Source organism: Tinamus guttatus, unplaced genomic scaffold (assembly GCF_059628265.1).
Source record: "Tinamus guttatus ecotype Peru unplaced genomic scaffold, ASM5962826v1 Tinamus_guttatus_pri_ptg000649l, whole genome shotgun sequence".
NCBI classification, from domain to species: Eukaryota; Metazoa; Chordata; class Aves; order Tinamiformes; family Tinamidae; genus Tinamus; species Tinamus guttatus.
In genome coordinates, this window is record NW_028289183.1 from 2,025,017 (window position 1) to 2,051,118 (window position 26,102).

Sequence of the window (26,102 nt, forward strand, 5' to 3'; positions counted from 1 at the left end):
AAAATGGTTTGATATTACAGGTGCAAAGGGGAGAACGGGGACTAGCATGGACAGAAAGGCGTTCTTTCCCTTCCTCCCCACTTCATGCAGCTACTAATTGCAATACCAGTACTAATAACATAATTGGAATAGCGTTTTCAGTGGGAGCGCCGGGTTCCTTAGCCCAGTAGTAAAACCATGGAGGTGCAGTAGCATCTGTGTGCCTGAAAGACACCAGTAGCTCAGGATGCTGCTCAGTTACCAAGTCAAAGGTAGTTTTGATGCACATAATTTACCAAACGTTGACTATTGGCCTATGTAATATGCTAGCTTTGTGCTAACACTTAGTGGATGTGTCCATAGCAAACAAGTCTACCACATCACACCTTTAAGACACCACCACGGCAAAAGTTGTCATCTGTATGGGACTCTACCTGCCTTTTTTGCGGGGGAGGAAGTAATCGGTGCTCTACTGTCCACTAACTAGCTGTTATTAAGACCAATGTTGCCTGTGACCTGATTCCCCAGGAAAAGGCCCTGAAGGGATGAACCTCCTGCCCAAGCAAGGCTGTTGTTTGTTGCAGGTTATCTTATCGCACCGCAGTGCTCTGTTTCAAGGTGACAGAAGGCGCGTCCCACGGTCCCCGCTGTGGCAACATGGGGTGTTTTCACAGGCTGTTCCTGTGGTGTTGGGCAATGCTGCTACTTGAGGTGCCCCGTGTGGGGCCACATTGCGGCCTGCCCCAGCAGCAACCTGCTGCCTGCCAAACCAAGGCCACTGGCTGTGCTCTGTGGCCACCTCTGGGCACGGCCACAGTTTTGGGGTGTGGGGAGGTGGCTCGGGGAAGGGTCTCCTCGCTGGGTGCGGGTGGCCCCCGTGTTCCTGAGGCGGTGCCTGCGCTGGTGCCCGGTTGCAGGGCCCGGGGATGGGCTAGGGCGGCAGCCGCCCGTCCTGTCGCCCTCAAGGCCCCCTCGCGGGGGAAACGCCCCCGGCACTTTTGTCTCGCCTCATGCGCGCCGAAGCCAATGGGAGCGCGGTCTGGTATGAGCGACACCTTCTCCGCCAATCAACAACAAAGGGCCCCAGCGTCCCGGCGAGGCCAATCATCGCCGAGCAGACGTATTCCTTCACCAATGAGGCTTCATGAATGGGGCAAGGAGGCGTGGAATAGAGAGGGAGGCGGGCCAAAGAAGGGAGTGGCGGGCTTCGGACCAATAGAAAGCCGGGCTCCTGTTTGAACCGTCCAATGAGTTGCTCACAAAGGGGCGGGCCTTAAGGTGGGTATAAAAGGCGCGGCCGGTGCGGGCGGCGGCCGCAGTTGTCACCGGCAGCAGCAGAGGCAGGGCCTCTGGAGGGAGGGTGCTCTGGTCCCGGGACCGTCACTCCCCGCCGGCCTTAACGGGAGCCCCTTCCTCCGCCTCCGCCACCCCTGCCGCCATGACCACCACGACCACCTTCTCGGGCATGGACCCCAGTGGCAGGAACAGCTCCAGGTCCGGCGCGCCGGCGCGGCGCTCGGTGGCCGTTGGGACCGTTAGGGCGGGCGCGGCGGGGCCGCCGCTGCCCGTCTCCTCAGGCGCCGTGGGCCGCGCGGGGCGGAGGGTCCTTTCCCCTCCTCCGCAGGGCGCGGGGCGGTGCGGGGGCCGCGGGGCGGGTGCGGGGGCGCCGCGCGGGCCGCACCCACGCGCTGCATTTGGGCTCCCCGGGAGTCAGCTGCGCGGCCGTGGGGGAGGCCGAGGAGGGACAGGCCGTGTCCTGCCGCAGCTGCGGGGGCGGGAGCTGCCAGACCCACCCGGGTTCCCCGGGCTCGCGTGAGCGTCGCTGCCTCTCCCTAACAAAGAAGGGAGGCGACTCCCTCCTTCCCTCCCTCCCTCGCGGCGCAGCCGGGGGGCGCTGCCCCCCCCGCACCCCCTCTCTCCCCATGGCGCCCGCCCTTCCCCCCCCCGGCCCGGTCCGCCCCGTGGGTCTCGGACCCGGCGCCCCGAGGCGCCCGCGCGCTGGGTGGGGCCGCAGCGGCCTCTATTGTCTCCTCGCGGCGGCCGCGCGACCCGCGTGGGAGGCGGCGGCGAGACGCGGCCGGAGCCGCCGTCACCCCGGGCTCGCGCTGCTCCGGGTCCGTTCCGTTAAGCGCCTTGTGTACCGCGGCCCTAAGGGGATTAGGGTCGGCGCGCGGGGAGCCTGCGCGGGGCCTGGGGGGGTACCCCGCGGCGCAGGGAGTGGGCGGGGGGGGCTCCAGTTTTGGGGTGAGGATGCGGGGAAGGGGGTGAACGCGCCGCAGAGGGGGCGGGGGGCAGGTGCGGGAGCCCCAGGGCGCTGCGCCCGAGGAAGCCGCCGGCTCCGGAGAAACAAAGAAAACTTGACAAGTGCGACGGGAAGATGCGCAGGGTCCCCGCGCGCCGTGCGGAGGGGACAGCGGCCCTGGAGGGGGCCTGTGCTCAGCCCCAGGCCCCCGCGTCTCTCTCTTTCAGGGAGATTTTTTTTTTTTTTTGTCCTGACAAAGCAGATGCTTCCCATTTGCTTTTTAAGGTTATTTATTTATTTATTTATTTAAATCTTTGCAACAGGGGTGCTTCCTGGGTGGAGCTGTCTGGTTTTCAGCAAATATCGCTAGATATCAGGGGCAATTTTCAGAGCAGCTCTTTGCTTCCAGTGTCAGCTGTCGCTTTCATGGACACATGTTACACCTCAAGCTAGGGAGAGCTTCCTAATCAAATCTGCCACCTTTAGCTGGGGTTGGCAAGAACACTTATTTGTATTTAACAATATGTGAGTGGTGATTTTCTCCTTTTGTTGTCTCTTAATTTCACTGAGACTATGGAACAGGCTGTGATATCAAAGTACTGGTTTCACTGCTCTGGTGAAATAAAGGTGATGTGAATAGTGGGAGCAAGCCTTCTTTTGAGCACGCTGCTCTTCAAACTCGTAAATGCAACAAATGTGAATAAGAAAATAAGCCTCCTATAGAAGGATGCTTTGTCTGGGGGAAAATGAAATGGAGTAATTCAAAGCTATTGTACCAGAACCCTTGTTTCAGAAAGGAGAAGCAAGTCAGCAAAAATGTTCTGGGGTTTTAAACCTATTACCCAGACTACTGGGATCCTCCCACTAGCTGCTTTCTTTTTCCCAGGGAGAGGACACAGACCTTTTTCTAGCTTGTTTTGGCCTTACTTGAAAGCACTGGATGCCTTGAATGCCTGGCTCTACTGGTATGCCCATATCTCTGACAGTTGAGATAGTGCTCACACAATTGCTGTTATTCAGCTGGGTATTCTCTGGCTTCACCAGCTACCACATCAGACTTGTAAAGGGCTCATGCCTAAGAAAACCAGGTCTGAAGGAATTTGGCTTTAAAGAACTTGTTTTGGTGGTGGTTTAGTTCATTTCTGTAAGTTGAAGAGTAAAACCATAATACAGCTTATGAAGTGTGGCATAGGCTTCTTTTTTAGTTATTTAATAGCAGAACACTGCTAGATTTATGTTTTATTCCTGGAGCTTTGTGTACGTGCCCTAGGAGCTATAAAACAGCTTAAAGCTGTTAAAGTTCAGTCCAGTAACACATTTGCAGACTTGAAGGTTTTTCAGACGAAACAAATCTAGACAGCGGCTGGAGTCCAGACATCAGTGGTGCAACCAGTACTTTGGCTCATACGCTAAACTTCAGTCTCCATTCTGCTGCCAATTTGAAGATTTTAACACATTAACTTTTTTTTTCTTTCTTTTTTTTTTTTTAATTGGCTGTTCATAGTTGGGAAGCCTGATTCTGATGTGTCTCCACGTAATTTTTTTCCTAAGATTAGTAGCGATTCTCCTTGCCATGGAATGAAGGAAAGGCACAGGTGGAGCATGAGACTTTTGATAAATCAAAGAGCATGAAGAGTAGCGGTAATAGTGAAAAACAGTCCAAATAACTCCTCTGGACCTTCACATTCTGTACTGAAGACACAACATAGCTGGTATCATTTGTTGAAGGCCAGTGCACAATATGGTAGCCTCGAATTGTTTCTTTTTGGGTAAAATTTAGTCCATATGGCTGTAGTCTATCTGTTACAAGACCTAACAACTTTCTTCTTGTTCTCTTTTTAACTTTACTTTATATGTTGTTTATATGCTGCTTGTTAATGGCGATGGTATAATCCCTGAAATACAAAGTTGTAAATGAGGATCTTTCTCCAGGGTACTGCGCCCTCCTGGAGGTGGGTCCAACTTCTCCCTGGGTTTCGATGAGCCAAAAGAACAGCCTGTGCGAAGGAACAAAATGGCATCCAGCATCTTTGGAACTCCTGAAGAAAACCCGCCTTCCTGGGCTAAATCATCGGGTAAGGATGTAATGCTGCATTTCTGTATCTGCTGACAGCATTAATTCATTTTGGCTTTTGGCCTGAAGCTGCTGGAGGCTGTGTATGGAAACCTGGGCCGGGTTCCTACTTAGAAGTTCACTGTTGTAAGTGATGTGTAGTTGTAAGGGTTTTTTCTTGTTTCAAATTACTTCTAAAGTGGTTGTTATTAGTCCAAGTCTTAGGCACGGGTGTTACAAATAAATAGCCAGGGGAGTTGTATTTTGGATGCAGTTGCTTCAAGGTTATCAAGGTCTAATAAGGCAAACTTGTTTCCCTGTATGCAGAGTAATGCTGGTTGGCCTTGACTAATCAGAGGAAGTACAGTTGTGTACAGTCCTTGCAGCTGGGAATCAGCTTCTGGTTTGGCCAAACACTTCCAGGGTAGCCCTGGGATCCCACCTGCCAACTGATGATTCCCTCCACCAGCTGAGGTGCTGTTGGAACGGTAATTCATGAGTCATATCTAAAGGCTCAGAATTAGGATCTTGGTAGGGCAAGGCTCAATGCAACAGAAATGAGACTTCGGCTATTTATGATCTGCTTTCTCAGTAAGCTTATCTTGCAACCTGATTGGGCCCTATCTCTGCTCATAGGGGCTAAGCCAGGTGAAGTCAGAGAAGACTGTGAGTCATCTGGACAACAAAGAAGAAACTCAACTGATGCAAACTGTGGAGACTTCGTAGATCCCAAGGTCAGTACCCTAATTATGAAAAGAGTGAAGATGTGTCAGTTTGCTCTCTCTATGTGAGCGTGTAAATACCAGTGATGAAGCAGTTGGAAACACCTTGTAGCATTTGAAGCTTTTTTTTGTCTCAGTGCTAAACCTGTTCTTTTCTGAAGGTTCCCTTTTCCATGTGATGGTCCCATAGCATGCTGATGAAATGCTGGGATTTTTTTACCTCCGCTTACTGATGGGAACAATAATGAAGTAGCATTATATCTAGCTTTAGCCATATTTGTGTGTATTTTTCCCCTTCCCAGTTACACCAAATTAATTACATGTGGATGTGTTAATTTGCAAGCGTATTAGTTTCTCATCCCAACAAGTCTCTACCGCAGTAGCGTGTTTTAATTCTGCCACTGCCCTCTGTAATTAACACATTTGATGGTATCATTATGCAAGCTGTTTGCTTGATGCCAGTGTGGAGCATGATTTGTACTGTTAGTATGGGTTATGCTTAATGTAGGATGAGATTTTTTGTGGTGGAAAAAAAATCAGAAATAAAAAACAGACTGAAGAGTAGTAATTTCTTCTGAACATAAGAAAACCTAAAGGGAGCCTAAAGCTGGCTACACTTGCATAAACAAATTCTAGAGATGATAATGAAATCCTGGTGCCTTAAAGTTGTCAAGCTTTCACTTTTCTGTAAAGAACTGGGAAGGTAAATTACTACTTTCAAATCTTGTGGCAGGGTATTTTGCTCTTTTGCTTCATGGATCATAAATCACAAGTTTTGTTTCAAAAATCAGCATCAATCACTAACCTATTTTGGTGTTTAATGGGCTCTTTGAGCCACAAATTTGTTTTTCTGTTGCATGAAATGTCTTGTTTCAATTTAGCAAACATAACAGTGAGATTAAATTTATAGCTGCTACCACATAATAATAAACTGTTTAGTCTAATTCTATTATCCACTTAATTGTATTACATACTCTGTGGCGTGTGGTTCTCAGCTTTGCAAACAGGCTTCTTGTAATGCAGCATAGTTTAATTTATTGTGCAGTAGTTAGAGCTATGAACAGTAGAAGATGGACCTAAAGTACTACTATAGTCCAGCCTGAGATTTAAGGGAATATATTTACATGACATTTCTGACTACTGCAGTTCTGTAGTGTAATTAACAATGTTAAATCTGTGAAAGTTAACACTTCCATGACAATGAGGAGCCATGGGTGCTGCTGGAGGATGCTGTGTCAGTTAGTAGTCTGTATTTGGGCAGATCTAGGTGAAAAATGTTTAGCTGCTTATGTAGTGGAGGAAATTTTATCTGTCGTATTGCTGAAGACTGCTTTATTTCACAAATGATTAATACTCACATAGGAGAAATGTTCTTGGCCTTACTTGCAAATAAATTTTTGGCTTTTAGAAAGAGTTACTTAGTAGAAAGGAAGGGAAACTGAAATAATTGCAGCCCTCAGTAGCTTATAATGCATCTTTCTTGTCACTGCTTCGTGTGGTTGCAGCCTTCTGGTTGCTGGTCAGTACAGTGTGATGAAAGATGCTACATATGATAAAGTGCCCCTGCCCATCCGCATCCTTCCTGGTGTGGGAATAAGAAGCAAACCAAATGTTGTTGGTAATCTCATACTGGGATTACTCAAGTAGTACCTTGCTGATTAAAATAAAAGTTCTCCTGCTTTACTGTAGGTAGATAATGCTTCATGAAATTAAATCAGTCACTCTGTAAGAGTTAGTGCTGCCAAACCCATCATGTTAGTGTGCAGAAATCTGTGCAGAACCCATCGTGCTGTTCTGGTACCCGACCCAAGAGTCTGTTGTTTCTTTGGGGTGTTGTTCAGAAAGCACTGCTAGACGGAGCAGTGAGTCTGACCAGCTCTGCCTGTGTCACTGTTGCTTGTTTGGTCATGGACTGTAGTACCGAGAACTCTCTAAATTGAGTGAAAAATAAATTCTGAAGTTTGAGATCTAATGCTTCTCTCACTCTCTTCTAGGGAGGAGATGGTGGTGTTGAAACTTCTGGTGAGTAGCTCCTTTGGACTGTCTAAAAACCTTTTGCAGTTATGCTCTCTCTTTTTGTTCTTCCTCAAGAGGAGATGATCTAGGATAATAGAAATAATCATATATTTAGAGGGAGAGGGCTTGGGGCTATCCCTTGAATTCTTCAAATCAGTGGTGACCTGTCCCCTTCAGTGGAAGTGATAGAATGTGGAGATGCAGTGAAATGCCTGTTGGCCATCAGGTTAAAGACCAAAAAGCCCTGCTTAAAACAGACACGTAATTAAATAAAACAGTCAACTTAATGGCCTTTAGCATAGCAAGTTACCTCTTCTCTGTTGTCTTCTGGTAGGGGAATAATCAAAAACAACTAATGTATCTGAAAATATCTGTGTTAATGAGCTTTTAAGTTCCTAACTTTTTTTTTTAATGCTTACTTTAGCCAAGTAAATACATGCACATAACTTATTAAAAAGAGGAACTTCCCCTTAGCAGCATGAATGTTTTACTTTGAGGTTTTTTTTTTCCTAGCTCTGAGGCTGGAAATCTCTCCTTTGTAAGATCCACATAAGAATAGCTTACTTCCTGATGCAAGGAATGTGTTTGTTGATGGAGTGCTCTGTTCAGTGCTACTTTCAACACCTATGACTTGTGGCAGATGACTAAAGCTATTAGCAGTTCCATATCCTGAAAGGACTTCTGCTGGGAGTGTGAGATTTTTTTTTTTTTCTGGAATGCTTTATAACCACTTCCAAGTGATCTCTGTGGTCAAGCCAAGTCCTGCTTTAGCAAGCTGGGTCTTTCGGACCTGAATTAGCACTGTAATGTGGGCTTCTGGAGTCTGTGCCTCAAGTAGGAGGATGTGGTTTGACAGCAGAAATAAACAGATCTGCGGGCTTGGCTTTTAGGACGTGTTTACCCCCCAGCTCACCATGGGGTCAGATGACAACCTGCAAGCAGTGGTGTGACAAGAGGAGAAGGGATGAGAGGAAACGGAAATTGGGCTGCCTGGTTTAACAATAGCTGTTGACTGGCACTTGGAGTACAAAATAACATTCCTGACTCCTGGAATAAGTTTTGATTTTCGCAGGTTTAGTATTCATTGGCCTTTGGTTTTGTTTCTGGTAGGTGACAGTGGAGGAAGTTCTAGTCAAGTAGGAAGTAAATGTTTGCTGGGAGGTGGAGTAATGTGCTCCTGTGGCCATGACTGAAAATCACGTGTCTGAAGATGATCAAAATGAAATGAAAATAGCAGGCAGATGTATTTGACTTGTGTACTTCCACTGGTGATACATAGGAAAGAATAGAAAGCTAATAGTTCCTTGAGATAGTGTTTTTGATGGATATCTGAGAATCTTGATGAATTCAAAAATTTATTTTTGCTTTTGGTAGCTAGTATCTTTGCTTAGTGGAGTATGGAGTCCTGCTGAGTTGGCTGTGTCATTTCACCACTTGATAATCCTGCCGTGTGAAATGGCAGACATGAGTTAGAGAATATTGCAGCTGTTACACATGTGATTCTTGTGCTTGATGCCGTATAGCTGTTTCCTGGGTTGTCTTCTTTTTTCTTGTCATAAAAGGGGCTGAATATACCTTTAAGTAAAAGCTGTTTGCGTAGAAGTTCACAGCATAACTAAAAATTGTCTTTTTTTTTCTTCTCATTTTAGTGTTCATTTTCCATGTGTAGCTGATTATAAAAGTGTCATGTGGTGAAGTGCATTTATTAATCATATTTGTCTAGGGCAAGAAAACCTGTTCCTTTTGCAGAAGTGTTCTTGCTTCATGTTTAGGTGCTGTGCATCAAGGTTTTTTTAATTGCTTGCTGTATATCGCTAACAAATTCTTTCAGAAATCATTTTTTTCGGATAATGAATTTTAACTTTTGATCTTATTGCCTTTATCATTTTAGTTGGTTTTTAGGTTAGCAAACTGCCATAACTTGATCAAGTGGAAAGTACTAATGTGTATATCAGCTGGCTAAATGAGTCTCTAAAATTAAATAGGAGCTACTTAATGAGCCTTTTGTGATAGTAATTCTTGCTTCTTTTAGTGATTCAGTGAGTGCTGAGTACTTAATGAATGTGACTAGCTAAGGAGAACTAGGCAGCACCTGATGGACTGGTACCAATGACTGCATTTACATGAGACACAGAAGGTGATGTCTGGTGTTCAGTGAGCAGATCATCACTGTGAGCACCTCAGTTCTCATAAACTGCCTGCTTAAAACATAAGACAATAGGGGCATTCAGCGCTGTGAATAGTGGGCTTGGCCACGGTTCTCTGCTTGCTGAATAAGCAGGCAGTGCTGTGCATGAGTAGCAGAAGCTTCAAGCTTACAGACCCTAGAACTTGTACTAACTCTCTTGTTTGGTGCCTCTTTGGCTTAATGATTCTGGTAAAGCGTCTGTATTGTAGATTATCCCTGACTGCATGGAGACTCGCAAGCTGCTGGAGTGCTAGGAGTGAGTTTATGCCATAGATGCACAGGATTCAGTAGCTGTAATGTGTGGGGATTTTCAGAGTTTCTGATAAGATTCTATGCCAAAGATGATTAAACTGACTTGCTGTGAAATTGGAAGAAAGGTGCTCCTGTGGATAGGAAGTGGACAAAAGCAAGAAGCAGAGGGTAGGGCTTAGTGATTGCTTCTCAGGTTGGAAAGATGAGACGGGGGGACGGTGCTGGGGACTAGTTTTATTCAGAGTCTTCGTCTGTGACCTGGAAAAGGTAATGGACAGTGAAATCTCCAATTTTGTTGGTGATACTAAGCTCTTTCAAGTAGCCAAATGTGCTGATGGTGACAGAATCTCACTGCCAGAAGGGCTCAGTTAAAGGTAGGCATGTAAAAAGTGGCAGGATAGTCCTTTGTGTAGATTAATGTAAAGCAAGTCTTCTAGGGGGAAAAAAAATCTAAATCACACCAGTTTCGTGTTCAGCTTTGTGTAACAGTGAACTCAGAGGTCTTTTTTGAGCCTTATTACTGGCAGCTCTCCTTCTCCTGAAGTCATTGGCTCAGTCTTTGTATGAAGCCAGTAAAATGTTGGATGTCATCAGGAAAAGAACCAAATACAAGGCATAATTTTTGCCTCTATAAGTAATGATAAGCCCTCATTTTGAGCTGTGCAGGCAGTCCTTGAAATGGAAAGGCCATAATGCTGTAGTAGATGTAAAGAAGGGGCAGAGGAGGCTAATGGAAATGAAACCTGGGGAATGGGGCCAAGATTTACAAAATCATGAAGGTTGTGGTAAAGGCAACTGTGGAACTATTTCATGTATCTTCCAAAACAAGAACTAGTGATCATTTTGTGAAACTAAGAGAACTGTTAAAAATAGGTGAAGTACTTCTTCATAGAGCTGGTAGGAATTTTCTGAAACTTCTGGTCTCAGGAGGCTGCAGGGAGACAGCACCAGGAGGTATGAAAAGGGATAGAAAAATCCCATGAAAGGCAGATAGGGATAGGCAAAGGGCTCATCTCCTTTCCCCACCCCACACACCTCATAATTATCAGGAGGAAACTTAGAGTTTATTTAGACTTTTGACTTTTAATTGATTGAGGTGATCTCAAAAAAATGTTCTGATGTGCTCACTGTGCTTGCTAATGATCTATTTGTCAATGAATATTAGTAATTTGCTGCAGTATCTAAAGTGCTTCCTGTGAAGAATTCCTTCTGTGTCCTGTCTTCACTTGTGGTGTTTTAGAAGTATTTGAAATAGATGAAACTGTCATGTGCTTATCAAGAAATGCAGTATTTGAGCCTACCCATGCATGTTAATATAAATTTTTCCTCACTCATGTTCCATTGGAAGCCTTATATGTGGGTCAGATGCTCTTCCCTTTAGACTCCAGATATTAAATTGAGAAAGCTGATTGAATTTGAGCTCCTACAAGTACTGGTGTTTCCATGACTAAGTTTCCAGTACTTGCTAGATTCGAGTAAAAAGTTGTTAGGGTGGTCATATGCTGACTTGTAACATGTACAAGACTTAATGGTAGCTGTTGGTCAAAAGTAATTTGCTCATGTCCCCTGATAGTAGCTGAGTGAATGTGACTCTTGAATGCCTGAAACCCAACTGTAAGGCATGACAGTCCATCTGAAAATACTTCAGACAGCTGGAAATCTGTCACACCAGCAGGTTGCAACAGCACCTTGAATGTGTCTGTAAGCCTGGAGAACAATTTAAGAGTTAATCTTCTGTCTAAGCCAGGAAAGTGTCTGGCTTTCATCATCCACATCAAACACCTTAAAAGCTTCTTTTCTTCTAGAAAACATTGAGGCTGATGTAGAAGCTGCCCCAGGTCAGAGTGAAGAAAAATCCCTGCCTGCTGCACCTGTTCCTAGCCCAGTAGCACCAGCACCTGCACCATCCAGGAGAAATCCACCCGGTGGCAAGTCCAGCCTAGTCCTTGGTTAAATCTTTCCTTTCCTGACTGTTCTGAACTCGTGTCTGTTTCTTTTCCCCCATGCTTGTGAACTGCACAACTTGAGCCTGACTGTACATCTCGAATTTCTTTCATTAAAAAGAAGCACTTTATGTACTCCATCTTTTTTTTTTTTTTTTAAGGTCAAGGGTTTTTCTTTTGTTGTGATTTTTTTTTTCCCAGTTCTGTCCTGTGTTCCCCCAGCTCTACTGGAAGTGACATGAGTGTTTTCTAGTGATAGACTTGAGGGGAAGCTTTCTGAGGTATAGTGGTGTATTTCAAAGGAGAGTAGCTTGGTTCTAAGTGTGCTTAGAGGGTTTTTGTACTGAGATTTTTAGTACCCCTTAGCTTTACAAGGGTCTAGAATCCTGGTTAATGGGCCAGCAAACAATCAGCAAGAGCAGTCCCTTCCTCCACATGGGAGCATCGGTGACCTAAAAGGCTTCAATGGTGACTTCATGTGGTAAATGCCTTGAGCCCTGCTGTGCCATATAAAGCATAAAGTGATTAGTGTACACCATGCTGCCTTTAACGAGAAATAACTTGATATTGGACTATTATGATGCAGGGTACGTGCCAAATAGAGGGCTGATGACCAGAACCGCCTGTCCTAACGCTAGGAGGGGATTTGGGTATAAACAGACCTTATTCACTAAAGGTGGAGTGGATCAGATAAGTAAAAATTACAGGGCATTTTTTTTACAACTGACTCAATGCTGTGCATGATCATGCTGGTGCTTGACCATGAGGTGAAAATCTCATCCTTTAAAATGTGTGTTGTAATTTCACAAAGCTGGACTGTTGCTTAAAAGTAAATAATATAGAAATTTTGAAGCAGTGTTTCCTGTGTGGGTTTTATTTCATGGTTTTGGTTTAGCTGTGTTCTCCCTGGTTCTTGGCTCAGCCTACCTGCCTTAGCAGGTGCAATGGTGCAATGTGGCAAAAAGTGGGAGTTCTTTTACATGACTTGAGGGCACCATCACATGCTTCCTTTGAAGAAGAAAGTGTCTGACTTACTGCTGCATTTTTACCTTTTAGAACACAGATGCCATAGAACATGAAATTAAAAGTGTTTTGTTCAACATTTTTTTCCCCCTCAAGAAAACAGAGAAGAAGGAAGTTTCTTCTCATGAAAATATATTGTCCTGTCTTCACCCTTCCCCCCCAGGAAAGAACAGTACCTAAAAATACTCTGACTTTCCAAGTAAGTTTTGTAGAAGGCCTAGCCTTAGGTGCTTAACCCATAAATCTGGATTTGCTCTAGTGTGTGCCCTTCCTCTCCTGCAGCAGGGGCTGTTCTTCCTTATAGCTGGCATTAAATGCTGTATGACTTCTGGGCGCGTGCAAATCCTGCCCCCGGAGGAGAGCAATAACCCTGCGGCTCCCTGGCAAACCCCACACAGCAGCACTCGCTGCCGCTCCTGAGCGTGCAGGGCCTGAGGGCCGGAGCGCAGCTCCGAGCGCGTCGGATCCGCGGCTCGGACGCGGCGCCGCCGGAGGAGGAAGAGGAGGCGCTTGCCCCGCGCGCGCTGAAGCCGCCGCGGCTCCCACGCGGAGGCGGCATGGGCAGCGCGGCCGCGCCGCTGCGCGTGCTGGTGGACATGGACGGCGTCCTGGCCGACTTCGAGGGCGCGCTGCTGCGCGGCTTCGCCCGCCGCTTCCCCGCCGAGCCGTGCGTGGAGCTGCCGCAGCGCAGGGGCTTCTCGGTGCGCGAGCAGTACCGCGGCCTGCGCCCCGAGCTGGCGGTGAGCGCGGCCGGGCCGCCCCGGGGCTCCAACTGCGCGCGTGCGGGAGCTTCGCAAACACGGGGCTTTGCTTTGTCTTTCCCTTTTTTTCCTCTCATTTCTTTTACTTTTCTTTTTCATTTTTATTTTTTTTTCTTTTCCCTTTTTATTTTTTTCTCTCTTTATTTTTTTTCTCTCTTTATTTTTTTCCTTTTCTCTTTTTTGCTTTTTCTCTCTTTTCTCTCTTTTTTTTTTTTTTTTTTTTTAGGTGCGCTGCAGAGTGGTTTCATGCTAACACTCTTTATTTGTATAGTGATAAACCTTGTATCATCAGCATCTTCTTCCAGGTGGGGTTGCCAGCCCTTTACAGAGACACGTGTGTGGGAATGGGCGGTTTTGTTGCAGAAATAACTGGCTGAGGCTGCTTACAAACTAATATTTGGCCTGTTTGTTACGTGCTCACCAGCCACTCATGCTCTGCAGCAGCTCTGCAAACTTACCTGCAGCTCTGCAAATGTTGCCGTGCCTTCTAGCAAGGCAGGAAATGCAATATGTGGGTTTTATACAGTAAATTAAAACTCTATGCCATTCCCTCTACATGCACTGAGCAGGAAAGGGTGCTGTAGGGAAGCGAACTGGGACAATGTTATAAAAAGCATGTGGTAGAGCCCACAAACACAGCATATTGTTGCTGTGTTTTTAACTGCTGTAATTTTTGATAATGACTGGATATCGGAGTCAGTTTTAAGGCAAAATTAAAAATAGTGGCGATTTAGACCTCACGCCCCCTTTGTGTTGCCACAAGATAATCAATAGTCCGTTAGAAAACTGAACGGTTGCTGATCCTGGCTTCCCCATGTACTTTACTGAGCAGTTCATCGCTAATTTTGAAATCTGGGATTGAGCCTGTAGTTCTTTTAGTGGTAAGTAGTGACTCTGCACATCCATTTCTCTCCTGTTTTATAGCTAGGGACAGACACAGTGTCACTTATTATAACTTAACCGCACTCTGTTAGTGCTTGGCAGCTGCCTCTTGAACTGTTACTTGCTTTCATTTTTCTATTTATGAACATAAAGTGATGATTACTAATTTTGCATTGCAAATCCTTAGACATTTTCTTTTAAAAGGATTGTATTTAACACTTTCTCTACTGTACTTGCCTATCTGATCTCCTGTGTGTCTAGCAATTCTGTTGAAAGGGTTTTTTGCTTTAACCAACCAACGTTCCTAATATCTGGGCCCAGTCAGTTGCAGAGAAAAGGATTCTATCCCTAACAGCAGCAAGAATTTCTAGAATTATCATATGGATTGAAAACAGGAAAACTTAGGTAGGGATGCAGGTTCTCCAGCTTCACATTTAAGTTATCTCTCTGATGAAAGTTAATAAGGGGATTTCTCCCGGGCAGATGTTCCAGTAAGTTTCCTTGCAGTTTCCTCTGAAGAAAATTAGGCTACATAAACAGCAGAGCTGATTGGATCTGGTAGCTCTTGTATTTGTACAGCTGAATTCCTGAGGCAACCTCAACATCAGGATAATGGCTTGGAGAATTAGCAGATGGTTCCTCCAAGGTATGACTGAGGTAAGAGCAGAGCAAGCCAAGCAAGGGTGGGATAAGAACGAGGAAGAACATTTTATTTCCTTTTTCTATACACATCTTTTGAAGAAATGGCTTCTGGTTTTGTGACTATCAAATCAAATTTTCTTTTTCCAGCAAAGCCAGACTTTTGTGTAACATGGTGGAAAGTTGCCAGTTTCTGCTGTCTTTTCTCTAGGATAAAAGAGCTTTCAGACATAGGCCCTGATTCTGTAATTGAATCTTCTCGGAAAGAGCTCCAGGGAATCGTGGCCGAGGTCAGTGGCTTCGCATGGAAACAGAGGTCTGGGTAGATCTGATGGCTGCACCTCCACCCGGACTCCTTATTCTCTTCCCATCTGCCTCTGGAATCAGGCAAAGCTTCCAAGCTTTTGTCTGATGAATTTTTTGATTTTTTTTGATTTTTTTGATGACTTTTTTGAGTATTTTGATAGCTGAGTGACACTCATTTAATGTTGACCTTTTATTGCTGCTTCATCAGCAGGGCTATAAGAGCAGTCTTGTACAATTTTTAAGCCAAGGCCACTTGTGGAAAAATGCTGGCTTGACACCTCTGAAGCTCGTTGTATGACCCCAGGAAAGGTAAAACTTAAATGTCTTGAGGTGGAAGCGATAGTGGAAGTCTAACTTCCTGCCTGAGCCTAAAACTTAATCCTGGGAGCACCTTCAGCCCTTAATGCTGCTGGGGTGGCTGCTGCTGTGCTCTTGTGATGGATTGTGCAATGAGAAGAGCTGTCTGCTCTGACCTGCACTGAAATGCTGTGATTTAACACAGGCCACTGAGCAGTCACTGGTTAGCAATTTTTTAAATTAACTATCCAGCGGTGGATTCAAACCAGTGAACTTCCTAATAATAAAAAGTGCAAGAATGTCTTTCTGGTATATTAAAAGAATGAGGACTAGAAGCACAGGAATTGCCTGGAAATAGTGTTCTTCATTTTAGAGATCAAAGGTGCCGCTATGTTGCATAATACTAAATTCCTTTTGTTTATCTTGCTCTACTTTTGTGGCCCCTTTGACCTAGAAGAACATTGTTTCTGCAGTAATCTTGTTTCCCTTCTACTTGCACTCACTGAAGTGATTATAGCTTTAGAAATAACCTCCTCCCGCACTTGTTTGTCACTAGTGCCTTGCCTGATCTGTGCTGCATCCCAGCTGGCATCAGAGGAAGCAGCAACATCTACCTCTGCCTTCGCTGCTGCAATGTTCAACTCTTTCAAAGCAGACCCTGTGCTGACACATTACTGCACAGGAACAGCTTCTGACACGGGAGTCAAGATCTTCTGCCTTCGTAACTGTTATTTATGGTCTGATTGAAAATCATGGAGAGCAGCAGAGCAACTTCCCTAACTCTTCCATCTACTTTCTTCCCTCTTGCCGAGCCTTTTTGGATTAAAAGGATTAACCCCAAATTCATGGCTGTGCTTTCCTGGACCTTGTGCTAAAGGCTGGAGGATAAAGAGCGTAGTGCTTTTTGTCCTGAAGAAAAATAGGGTCGTTACTGCCTCTGCCTATGCCCTCATCCCTGGTAAATTTCTAAACCATAAGCAAATGTGAGAGAGGATTTCAGCAAGTGGGGCAGAGGAGCAGAAGCTTCACTTATTTGTTCTCAGCGTTTTCATGGGAGTTAGTGGCAAGGGACCTGTGGACATCAGCAAGTAGAACATGAGGCCACATTTGTGATGCTGCTTGTGGGCTGCGTGGCCAGGACACGTAGCCAGGATCAGATCTGCCTCAGCCCCTCAGGTAGCAGCTTCTCATGATTATGAGGAGCCTAAGGGTGAGAAATACTGTAACCAGCTGCTGCCATCGAGCCAGTCTGTGTCTCTTAAATGCTGGTCTTCGAAGGCTGTTGTACGCCCTGGGCAACTGGACAACCGTAGTGCACAGAGCTCTGGTAAAAGCATGTGCACAGTTTGGTTAATTCTCCTTATGTCTCTTGCAGGACAAGGTAGCCAGTATCTATGAGTCACCTGGCTTCTTTCTAGGCTTGGATCCAATTCCAGGAGCCATTGAAGCGATGCAGGAGATGATACTTATACCCGAGTAAGGACACTTTGTGCTGTGCAACCCTTCTCGGTTATCTCATGTGCTTTCCCCTGACTGCTAATGAGGGCTGTTTCTTTTCAGCACTCAAGTCTTTATTTGCACAAGTCCTCTCCGGAACTATGAGCACTGCATCCTGGAAAAGGTGGGAGAGAATTTATTTTACTTGTTTAATGCTGCTTTTGCAAGGCCTTGCTCTTTCATACCACCCAAGTCAAAACTATTCACTTATAAAGATAGTAGTAGCCTGCTAAGACTGCCAGGCTGGGTGTCCCTGAGCAGGAGCTGCTCAAACACAACACAAAAGTGTGGGACTTGGCATCTGGGAGGGCTGCGTGCTGCCTGCCCTGCTGCAAAGCAGCCGAGCCCTGCGGTGGTGGAGCTAGAGTCTCCTCTCGCTGCCTGTATCATCAGCTGAGAGTAAAAGAACCATTGCAGTATGGTCAGGCAAGTGCAACTTCCAGCATGGCCCAAAAGCAATGGGAAATTCTTAGGGAATCCTCAACTTGGAAAGGAGGGGAGGCTGCCACTGGAATTATTCTTGCCTTTGAACAGTGCAATTAAAAAATATTAAAAAGGGAGATGTTAAACACTTGAATGACTTCTCAATAGATGAGCACAAGCTGTGTGTGCTCAGCCTGGACTGTGGCAAAGGAGGTGCCGGCAGAGACCATGAAACTACAGGTCATATTGGTGTCCTGGGCCACAGCCAGGCTGCAGGGAGCTGCAGGCAGACCTGGCTTTGCATGGGAGAAAACTGCCAAGCTCTGGCTGCTCTGATTTTTGTGATGAGGAAGTGAATAGGAAAATAGTCTGGTTGATTTTTTTGTCTTATTTCTTGCCTTCACAGTATAAATGGGTAGAAAAACATTTGGGTCCGGAGTTTGTGGAGCGGATAATTCTAACCCGGGATAAGACAGTTGTGTCTGCTGACTTGCTCTTTGATGACAAGGATACCATCCGAGGTTTGGAAAGCCTTTGCATTGCTTTCTGGTAGTTGGGGAGGGAAAAGGCAGCTAACTGCAGCTTTGCTCTCCGCAGGTGCGGAGCCGAACCCGAGCTGGGAGCACATCCTGTTTACCTGCTGCCATAACAAACACATCGAGCTGAAGCCACCCCGCAGGCGGCTGCTGTCCTGGGCTGACGACTGGAGGGCAATTGTGGAAAGCAAACGCAGGAAGTAATGCAAAAACAGGGAAAATCCAGCCCCGGGAAGCAGGAGGTGCCCTGCCCTGGGTAGGGGCACTCCTGGAATCCAGTAGATCACAAGGAGTGACCCACAGTTGTTGCAAGATGCACCGCAGGGCTGACTCCAGGTTTCTGGAAAGCTGTTCTGTATTAAATTAGTAATCCCTGTAGAGTTGTTGCTGGTGTTTGATTGGTGTAGATGAATAGAAAGTATAAAAGACAATTGTTGGGTATCTTTTAAGCTCCCACAGTTTAAGCTGACAGGAATTGCAGAGGGAGGGCAGAAAGGAGTAAAAAAAGACTAAGAAATGTGTGTATGTGTCTGCCACAGAGCTCCGTGGCTCAACAGCCAAACATTTAAAATTTTATATGTTTAGTCACCTTGGCTTTTGGGTTTCTTTTTGCATCATTAGCTGATAATGAAAGCAGATTGAGCTGCCTTCAGTTTCTGCCTTCCGCTTTTTCTTACTAAGAGTGGGTGAAGGCTGGGCTGCAAGTGCTATAGAAGAATATTTCTGTGCTTATAGAAAATTGTTTACACAGCATTTAAGTTAATGTTTTATTAAGACTAGGTTTTACAAGACAGCTGTTCTTGTGAGCCAGACTGCCATGAGCTGTTTTTTAAGTCTTCACCTTTTTTAACCAGTGATAATGAAAGAAATTTAATTTTCCACTTCCTCATACATTGCACAGCTCTGATCTTCTTGTATAGAGAGCCTATGGCATGAGGACAGGATGACATACTTAGTACCAAGGGGATATAGTAACCCTGAAAGTTGCAGGGCCAGGGAAACACCTTCCTCTGCAGGAAGAATGAAGTTTGTGACACTTCAGAATCATGTAAAACTGGCCAGGAACTAGGAGGGATATGAACTGCCCAAAAACACGAGCAGAAAAGGCTAGTGGCTGGGAAGGGTTATCTTTGCAAGCTGGGTGCTGGGCTGTGCTCATCACCCTCTTCTCCAACACCATGACCTGTTTTATTTTTTCAGTTTCCTGTCTAGCCTGCTTCACACTGTAGTATTGCTCTTTCCTCCATGCTAATATTAAAACCCAGTGCTAGTGTGACCATTTGTTGCTCTCATCACACTCAACCTGCTAGGAAGTTAAGAGGGAGGCCTCCCCTGTAAGAGCTCCAGGCTGCTCTGGGCAGCTTCAGTCCTTGGGAAGAGGAATCCCCACTGCTGTGTGTTTGCTTAGCGTCCTGGCCTCTTCCACTTGGAGCGGCGTGCAGTAATCCTCGAGGAAGAGCGTGGCCAGGTTGCTCAGCCTTCTGTTGGCCGAGAGGGAGAAGCGCAGCATGCACTCCACGACGGGCAGCGCCGTGGTCTGCGCGCGCGACCGCGGCGTGCTCAGGTACATGAGCGTGGTGACCGCCGACATCACCGTCTCCTCGTTGGAGCTGGACAGGCAGTTTATGATGGGCTCCACGCCGTTGGCCTCCAGGATGTATTCCTTGTTGGCTTTGTCCAGGCACAGGTTACAAAGGCCACCTGAAGAGCCGTGAGAGAATGTCTGATTTAATGGAAGACGTTCTTCTCTCCGCACCCCCACCTGTTTCAAACAAAGCTTTGAGTCTACCACTACAACTAGGATCCTTCACTCTTTCTTACATTTGAAACAAGCACAATGAAATCCTTGTTTAAGCACATACTTGGTTCGCATCTCATTTCCTCCCTTTTCTGTTTTAACAATTGTGCCCTTCATCCTGGAAAAAGCAAGTGGCAACAGCCTGCCTATATTCCATAGCTTTTTATTTACTGATACCAATATACTTTTGGCCTTGAACAGTGTTGGACGCTCAGTAAACTTCTGAGTTGTCCTCACATGACCACTTTCCTTCTTTTGATAAACTGACACACAAACATATTTTTCCTGAGCAATATGAGGTAAATGTAATTGTCACTATCTTTTAACTTTTAGTACAAGATGGGATTTTAATTATTTAGCCTTTTTTTTCTCCTTGCCATTACCACACTGAGCTTAGTAAAAATTATTTACCTAAATGCAATAGTGCAATGACGATGATTCTGATAATCCCTGTTTTCCAATACAGAAATAAACAGCTAGATTGGCTGTCAGGTTTGCTGGAAAGCTTTTAACTGCTCCTGTGCAATTTTCTTGATTCTTTTATAGATTTTTCATCAGCACACTCTTCCAGTATGTCATTAGAGGGCACTGTGCTTCTGGATGTAATGTCTTCCATAGAATGAGAAATACCATTAACACTGAACCCGCAGTTGTGGTTACAATCCAGCGGTTTATGGCAGATGTTTTAGCAAAACAGAGACCAGAGATACTAAAACCAGCGAAGAGTCTGACAATATTCGTACTTGCAAGTTTGAGGTGCGGACATACTCTACTGCAGCTCAGGCAACAAACTCAAACCTTAGAAATTAGATATATTTAAAATCATTGCCCAGAATCACTCACAATTAGGATCTGGCCTGCTGTTTTTATTTAGAGCAGGACGAGCACAATGAATCACTGTAAGGCAATTCCTCAGAGGGCTTATTAAATTATGAAGAACAAGTATTCCAGCAGACTGGCTGTCAACACTAGGAGGAGAATCCTGGATGTGTGTGTTGTACTGGGCAAGAGCTCACTCCCAATGACCGTCTCGCTAAAGGAGGCATTGGGGTAAGAATTCATTCAGCTGGTGCTTTCTTCTAGTATACAAAAGCAATGTCTTGTGCTTGCAGCACCGGTGACACCTGCCATGGGCCCACCTGAGAGTCTGAGGCTACTGGAAACCAGGCTAATTGGGGACCCCATGCGCACTGCCCCCTTACCCATGGCGAACTCCACCAGCGCCTCGCTGTCCTCGCTGAGCGTGTCCAGGAAGAGGTCCAGCACCTGCAGCCGCCGCAGATGCTCGTAGTTCTGGGGGTCGTAGGCGAAGTTGGCCAGGTTGGCCAGGACCTGCTCCTTGGCGTCTGCGGGGCAGAGGCAGCGGCTGAGCGGGGCGGCGGGAAGCGGGCGCGCTGCCTCCCGCCGCGGAGGGGAGGAGAGGGGCTCACCTGGGCTGTCGGTGGCCTGGAACTCGGTGACCAGCGCCTGCAGGTACTCCAGCCGGCCCAGCTCCATGGCGCTGCCGCCGCCGCCGCCCGCAGCGCGCCCGCCCCGGGACGGCCCCTGCGCAACATGGCGGCCGCCCCGCCCCGCGCTGCTTCACCGGGCGGAGCGAAGGGGCCGGCTCCGCCCGCCGCCCCAGCACGGAGGGAGGGAGGGAGGGAGGGAGGGAGGGAGGGAGGGAAGGAACGAGGCGGGGCCGCCGGTCGTACCGGGCGCCTGTCCCGGCAGCGGAGAGCGAGGCGAGGCGGCAGGGGAGCGGGATGCGGGGGGGGGAGGCGGCGGCGGCCATTTTGGGCGCGAGGCGCGAGGCGCGGCGGCCGTTAACGGTTCCCGCGGCGGAGGGGAGCGGCCGCCTCGTTTTTTTTTTTTCTTTTTCTTTTCTCTGTATTTAACTAGGAGGGAAAATTTAGTTTTGATATTTTCCCTTTATTCTTCCAATGACCCATGCTTGCATCACCTCCTAAGTATCTACACAAAAGATTTCCACATTTTTTTTTCCCCACTTATTTTCCTATCTGGTTTCCCAGAATTGGTTGTAATAAACACCAATCAGCATTAAAATGGCACTAAATGGTTTCCCCCGGGCCACAGCTATACTGATGTGATAACCCGGGTCCATCCAGGAGCTACTGGTTCTGTCTCGGCAGCTCCCCGCACTCTTTGCCCACCGGGATCCATAGGGATAGGGTAACATGGACCGCTACCACCGCAAAGATGGCAGCGCGTAGGAGGGCAGGGAGAAGAGCAGGAGGGAATAAAAATCGTAGTTTATTTTCTATTATGCTGGGATTAAGCCTCTTGGGCTAAAGAAGGATGGAACAACCAGCTGTTTTTAAAAAGTAAGAAAAACCACCTGGAAACAAAGCCATGGATCAGTGCCAAGAAAGAGGACTGAATTAGTATTAAAAAAAAAAAAAAAAAAAGGTAATTCCACCCCATTTGTTCAATGTCCTGGTCTAAACTCAAAGCAGGGCAATTACATAATGCTAAGCAATTGCTGCTAAAATGTAACCACTGTGATTGCAAACACTTGCAGGTGGTTTCAAACATGGTTCATGTTGTGTAAACCTATCAGGAAAATATAAAAGTCATGAGGTGGGCTCTGTAGAAGTTTGTAATTAAATTAATGCAGCTTCTTTTGTAGAACTGGTGGGAAACAGATGGCTGTCTTTTGCATTACCTCAAATGTAGTGGACTTTTGCATGGTCTGATAGTCTGATCTGCCAAATACTTGGCATCAATTACAAGTGGGTTGGGATGATGACTGCTGATAACACATGGCTGGACATGGTGAAAATATCTGTCTGTGGGCTCAAGGTTGATTAGAGATACCTAGTAGGAACTTTTAGGCTTGCTCTGTGCTAGCGGCTTCAGAAGTTATACTAGTTTTCAGTTAAAATGTGTATTTATGTGTATGAATGAAAATGATCAAAGTGTTAGATGTTACACTTTATTTTTGTTAGAATAGTTTGCTAGTGTATTAATAAGTCTCTTTTTTGTGAATGGGTAAGTGTTGACATACGTTAGAGCTGTATCTATCATTACGAAGAAGGTGAATGAGTAATGTGGGAAAGCAGGAGAAGAGAAGGAGAAGAGAAGAGAAGAAATACAGGGGATGTAGCCAATGTAAAGACCAGGGATTAAGGACTGACTATATTGGGGGTGAAAAAAGTGACTATTGAAAGAGGAAGGATGGAATGACTTATATTGACAAATACTGTGTTTGTGCTCAGAAACAGGAGAAACTTTGTCCCCTGGAGTGGTTTCACAGGGAGCAGTGTTTAGGAAAGGCTCTTGTCTCTGCCCACTTCAGGTGTTTCAGGTGATGCCCTCCTGAAAAGTGCACTCTCCAGGTCACACTATTTGGCATGGCAAGAGGTAATCAGGAGAAAAAAAGCACCGTTTGTCCTTCCAATAATTCCTCACTGTTCCATATAGCATTTGTCTTGCTCTGGGTTAGATCCCAGCTGGTGGGAAACCCCAGGAACGTTTTGCTTTGAATTTGACGTGGTGGAGCTGCCTCCTGGAGGAGGATTTGATCAAGGTCCTTGGGTTTGCAGTCCTCAGAGGTTTCCCATAGGAATTACGGCAGGGTTGCTGGTACCGCTTCGTTATGAGCTGTACACTTGTTGCCTCTGTGCCGATTTACTGCAGGGAGTTTGTCCTGATCATCCAAAAGGCCTGGCAGCTGGCGGAGTAGGCAGAGGTAGGTGTATAATGTGCTTATCCTGGCTCTTTACTCCGGCACTATTGGCTATATTGTTTAATGGGCTGAATGCTTCAAGCAACTGCTGTTTGCCACCGTACTTAGCACTCAGTGTGCTAATACAGCTGGATTATCCACAGCCTCAAGGGCTCCTCCAGGGACAGTGGCTCCCACCTGATGGCACTGGCTAAAATACACTACATTTTCATGTTTAATGTTTAATTTCTAGCAGTTCCTTATGCAGCCAAATCTTCAAACAGTACAACAAGCTCTTCGGCTAAGTGATTTTGCACTCCAAGGCACGTTAGTGTGTAAGCTGACCGGGACTCTTCCATATTTTTCAATTAAACTGCCCAAGCAATTACACTGGTGAGGTATCTCAGATATATAAGGATCACAGTCTTGAAATATTTCCGTGTGAACACTTCTTGTGAATGTTTGGTTGCAATAAGGAAAAGTGCTTGTCGGAAACATGCTCAGCTTGTAAAGTTAACGATACGCTTTTATTCAACAAAGGCAGTAGGGAGGGGTGCTAGAGGACAGCAAAAAGGATATTTTTTTCTGGCCATTTTTTTCCCCTCTGCTGGTTCTCAGAGGCTTCTAACCTGCCTGAGGTGTTGGTGTTTGTCCATAATTAAACCCCGCATGTTCAAAAAAGCTGCTTCAGGGATGGCAGTAATTAAGCTGTGGTTACCTTGCGTAACGAGATGACCTTGAACTGCTGAAAAGAACTTTTATTACTTTATTTTTCTTGTGAGCCTCATGATTCTTAAGCCTTGAGTATTAATATTTCTGTACCATAGGTCTGAGAGGGAATATGCATTATACCGGAGCATTCTCAGGGTGCGTGGCCCCTTCAAACCCACGTTACAAAGCTGCTGCTCAAGGCAGCTGGGAACTCAGGCTGCAAACAGGTAGGGAAGGACTGTTTTCAGTCACTTTAAATTCCTTCGGGCTGCTGGAAATTTTTTAGTGAACATGATATTAAAAAAAAAAAAAGTGAACTGCAGACTTGTAAACGAGCTATTTTTCTTTCCAGAAAACTTCTCTGCCTGTGAAAGTAAATCCCAGTGACCCTGCCTTGGAGTCTGAGAGTATCGCAAAGAAGTTCTGCACAGAACTCTCCTAACTTTCCCTCCTAAATGGTTTGGCACTCTTGTACCCAACTAAGAGATAGTCAGAATGGACATTCTTGTTGCCATAGCATAGGAGGAACTGCTGAGCTGCAGCTGAGGTGCATTATTTACTTCTTTCCTTATCGTGCAGGGAGCAGAATGCGTCAGACTTTGTTTCCTTGCTTAGGAGCCAGCTAGGCCGAAAGCCCTGCAGCTGAAACAGCTGCTGTGTCAGGGATGAGCTCAATTGCTCTTCCAACTGACTTCATATTCTTCTGGGACGCGTTTGCACGTGTTGTCGCTCAGACCCTGTCTTTCCTGGGTGAACTTAGAATTTAAGAATTGCATACAGAGAGAACAGCAATCTGGTCAGCCGTCTAGGTCTTTTATTTGTGATAGCTAGAACAAGTTTGCGACTTGATCCCTTCTCAATGGTTTGCTTTGATGAGAAGAGGAAACCCCCAGTTTTTCCCTAGGGAAGGAGAGCACTCATTGTTTCAGTAAGCTGAGAAGAACCAGCCCCTGTTTACTTTGTGGTTATGACTATTTAAACTTTACAGAAATTAATAAACACCTGTGACTAGAGATTAGATATATATGTCTCCTACTGGTCATTGTATTTGAGTGTATGTTTGATGAGGAGAAGTGAAGTGTTACTGGGAATAGGAACAGTTCTGAGGGTCTGATACCTCTTACTGGAATGGCTAACTGGGAAGCTGTCATTGTCTTGGGAAGCCTGGGAGTCAGTTTTCCAGTGTTCCTTTTTTTCTTCCCAGTGTTTTCTGTTGGCTGGGAAGCCCACAGGTCTAATGCAAACTGTGGTTTTATTGCTAAGGGCTTGACATAACAGTTCTCAAGATAAGCTCTAAGGCTGTGTTGAAAGCTGTTGCTTCTGACATTTCGCTCCTTTCTTACGCTCCCATTTTTCAGATGGTTTTGCAGGCTTCAGCCCCAGTGCTGTGTGAGCTCTCTGCTTATATCAGATCAAAACTTGTATGAAATAAAAGCGATTTTGCAGTTGGAGCTGATCCTGAGAGAGGCTAGAAGCTGATGCAACTTGCGTGCTAGTAATTACATGTGCAGATCTTGGGAGTGTAGCCAGAAAAAACACCTAAAATCAAGACACTGTGTGGATGTGAAAGTCAACACTGACTTCTTTCACTGTATTTTTCCCCAGCGATTTCTTTTTGACAGGTAAGTTGTGCTCATACCAACTTCTCTGTAATGAAAATGCTAGTGTAGCTAAGACTGAGAGTCTCAGGCCTGAGCTAAAGAGCTAAATTTCTTAACACGAGGGGGAAATGTGAATGCTACAACGCCTTTGAATTTGGGCCTATATAAAGATGCATGTGATTATTCTCAGTTCTAATGTCTCTCTCCTCCTCCTCCCCACCACCTTCCCCCTCAGTGAATGCTGGAAGGAAGTAAAGCTCTAAATCATGAATACCATTTTGTGACAAATCAGGAAATTTGAGATATCACTAGCTAAAAAATCCATCACTCAAAGATTTTTTTTTTTTTGATACTTTGCAGTTGAACCTTTGGGTCTTTGTAAATATCCATGAAATGAAAAAATCATTGCACATTGTAAGAAAGAGTATTTGATCTTGTTAGAGACTTGCCTGATTTCAGCAACCCATAGCACAACCTCCATGTAATATTTAGCAATGTAGGAAATAATAACACACTTCACAAGGAAAGTGTTTGTCTTTTCTCCCCCGCCCCATATGGAAAGCAAC

General features: G+C 45.8%; 3 protein-coding genes across 3 annotated transcripts; 2 read left to right on the plus strand and 1 right to left on the minus strand.

Annotated features, from left to right (window-relative positions):
- Positions 1-1,303: 1,303 nt before the first annotated feature.
- JPT1 (Jupiter microtubule associated homolog 1) lies at positions 1,304-12,247 on the plus strand. Its single transcript, XM_088536007.1, has 5 exons — positions 1,304-1,473; positions 4,154-4,296; positions 4,911-5,008; positions 6,991-7,018; positions 11,258-12,247. Exons 1-5 carry the CDS (start codon positions 1,418-1,420, stop codon positions 11,404-11,406), a joined length of 474 nt encoding a protein of 157 aa, XP_088392133.1. The 5' UTR covers positions 1,304-1,417; the 3' UTR covers positions 11,407-12,247.
- Positions 12,248-12,941: 694 nt separating this feature from the next.
- NT5C (5', 3'-nucleotidase, cytosolic) lies at positions 12,942-18,022 on the plus strand. The gene is made up of 5 exons (XM_088535955.1): positions 12,942-13,158; positions 16,679-16,779; positions 16,864-16,924; positions 17,630-17,744; positions 17,821-18,022. The coding sequence occupies exons 1-5, from the start codon at positions 12,976-12,978 to the stop codon at positions 17,961-17,963; spliced, it is 603 nt and encodes a 200-aa protein (XP_088392081.1). The 5' UTR covers positions 12,942-12,975; the 3' UTR covers positions 17,964-18,022.
- Positions 18,023-19,099: 1,077 nt separating this feature from the next.
- Positions 19,100-21,070, minus strand: ARMC7 (armadillo repeat containing 7). The gene is made up of 3 exons (XM_010216121.2): positions 20,988-21,070; positions 20,760-20,903; positions 19,100-19,460 (listed from the first exon to the last, which is right to left on the minus strand). Exons 1-3 carry the CDS (start codon positions 21,052-21,054, stop codon positions 19,123-19,125), a joined length of 549 nt encoding a protein of 182 aa, XP_010214423.2. The 5' UTR covers positions 21,055-21,070; the 3' UTR covers positions 19,100-19,122.
- Positions 21,071-26,102: the final 5,032 nt, after the last annotated feature.

Coding starts and splice junctions, on each gene's coding strand:
- JPT1 (XM_088536007.1), top strand. CDS start 1,418: ATGACCACCACGACCACCTTCTCGGGCATGGACCCCAGTGGCAGGAAC. Junction 4,297..4,910: donor TTCCTGGGCTAAATCATCGG/GTAAGGATGTAA, acceptor CTCTGCTCATAG/GGGCTAAGCCAGGTGAAGTC. Junction 5,009..6,990: donor GAGACTTCGTAGATCCCAAG/GTCAGTACCCTA, acceptor ACTCTCTTCTAG/GGAGGAGATGGTGGTGTTGA.
- NT5C (XM_088535955.1), top strand. CDS start 12,976: ATGGGCAGCGCGGCCGCGCCGCTGCGCGTGCTGGTGGACATGGACGGC. Junction 16,780..16,863: donor GAGATGATACTTATACCCGA/GTAAGGACACTT, acceptor GTTTCTTTTCAG/CACTCAAGTCTTTATTTGCA. Junction 17,745..17,820: donor TGACAAGGATACCATCCGAG/GTTTGGAAAGCC, acceptor TGCTCTCCGCAG/GTGCGGAGCCGAACCCGAGC.
- ARMC7 (XM_010216121.2), bottom strand. CDS start 21,054: ATGGAGCTGGGCCGGCTGGAGTACCTGCAGGCGCTGGTCACCGAGTTC. Junction 20,904..20,987: donor CCAGGCCACCGACAGCCCAG/GTGAGCCCCTCT, acceptor TCTGCCCCGCAG/ACGCCAAGGAGCAGGTCCTG. Junction 19,461..20,759: donor GCTGGTGGAGTTCGCCATGG/GTAAGGGGGCAG, acceptor ACGGCTCTTCAG/GTGGCCTTTGTAACCTGTGC.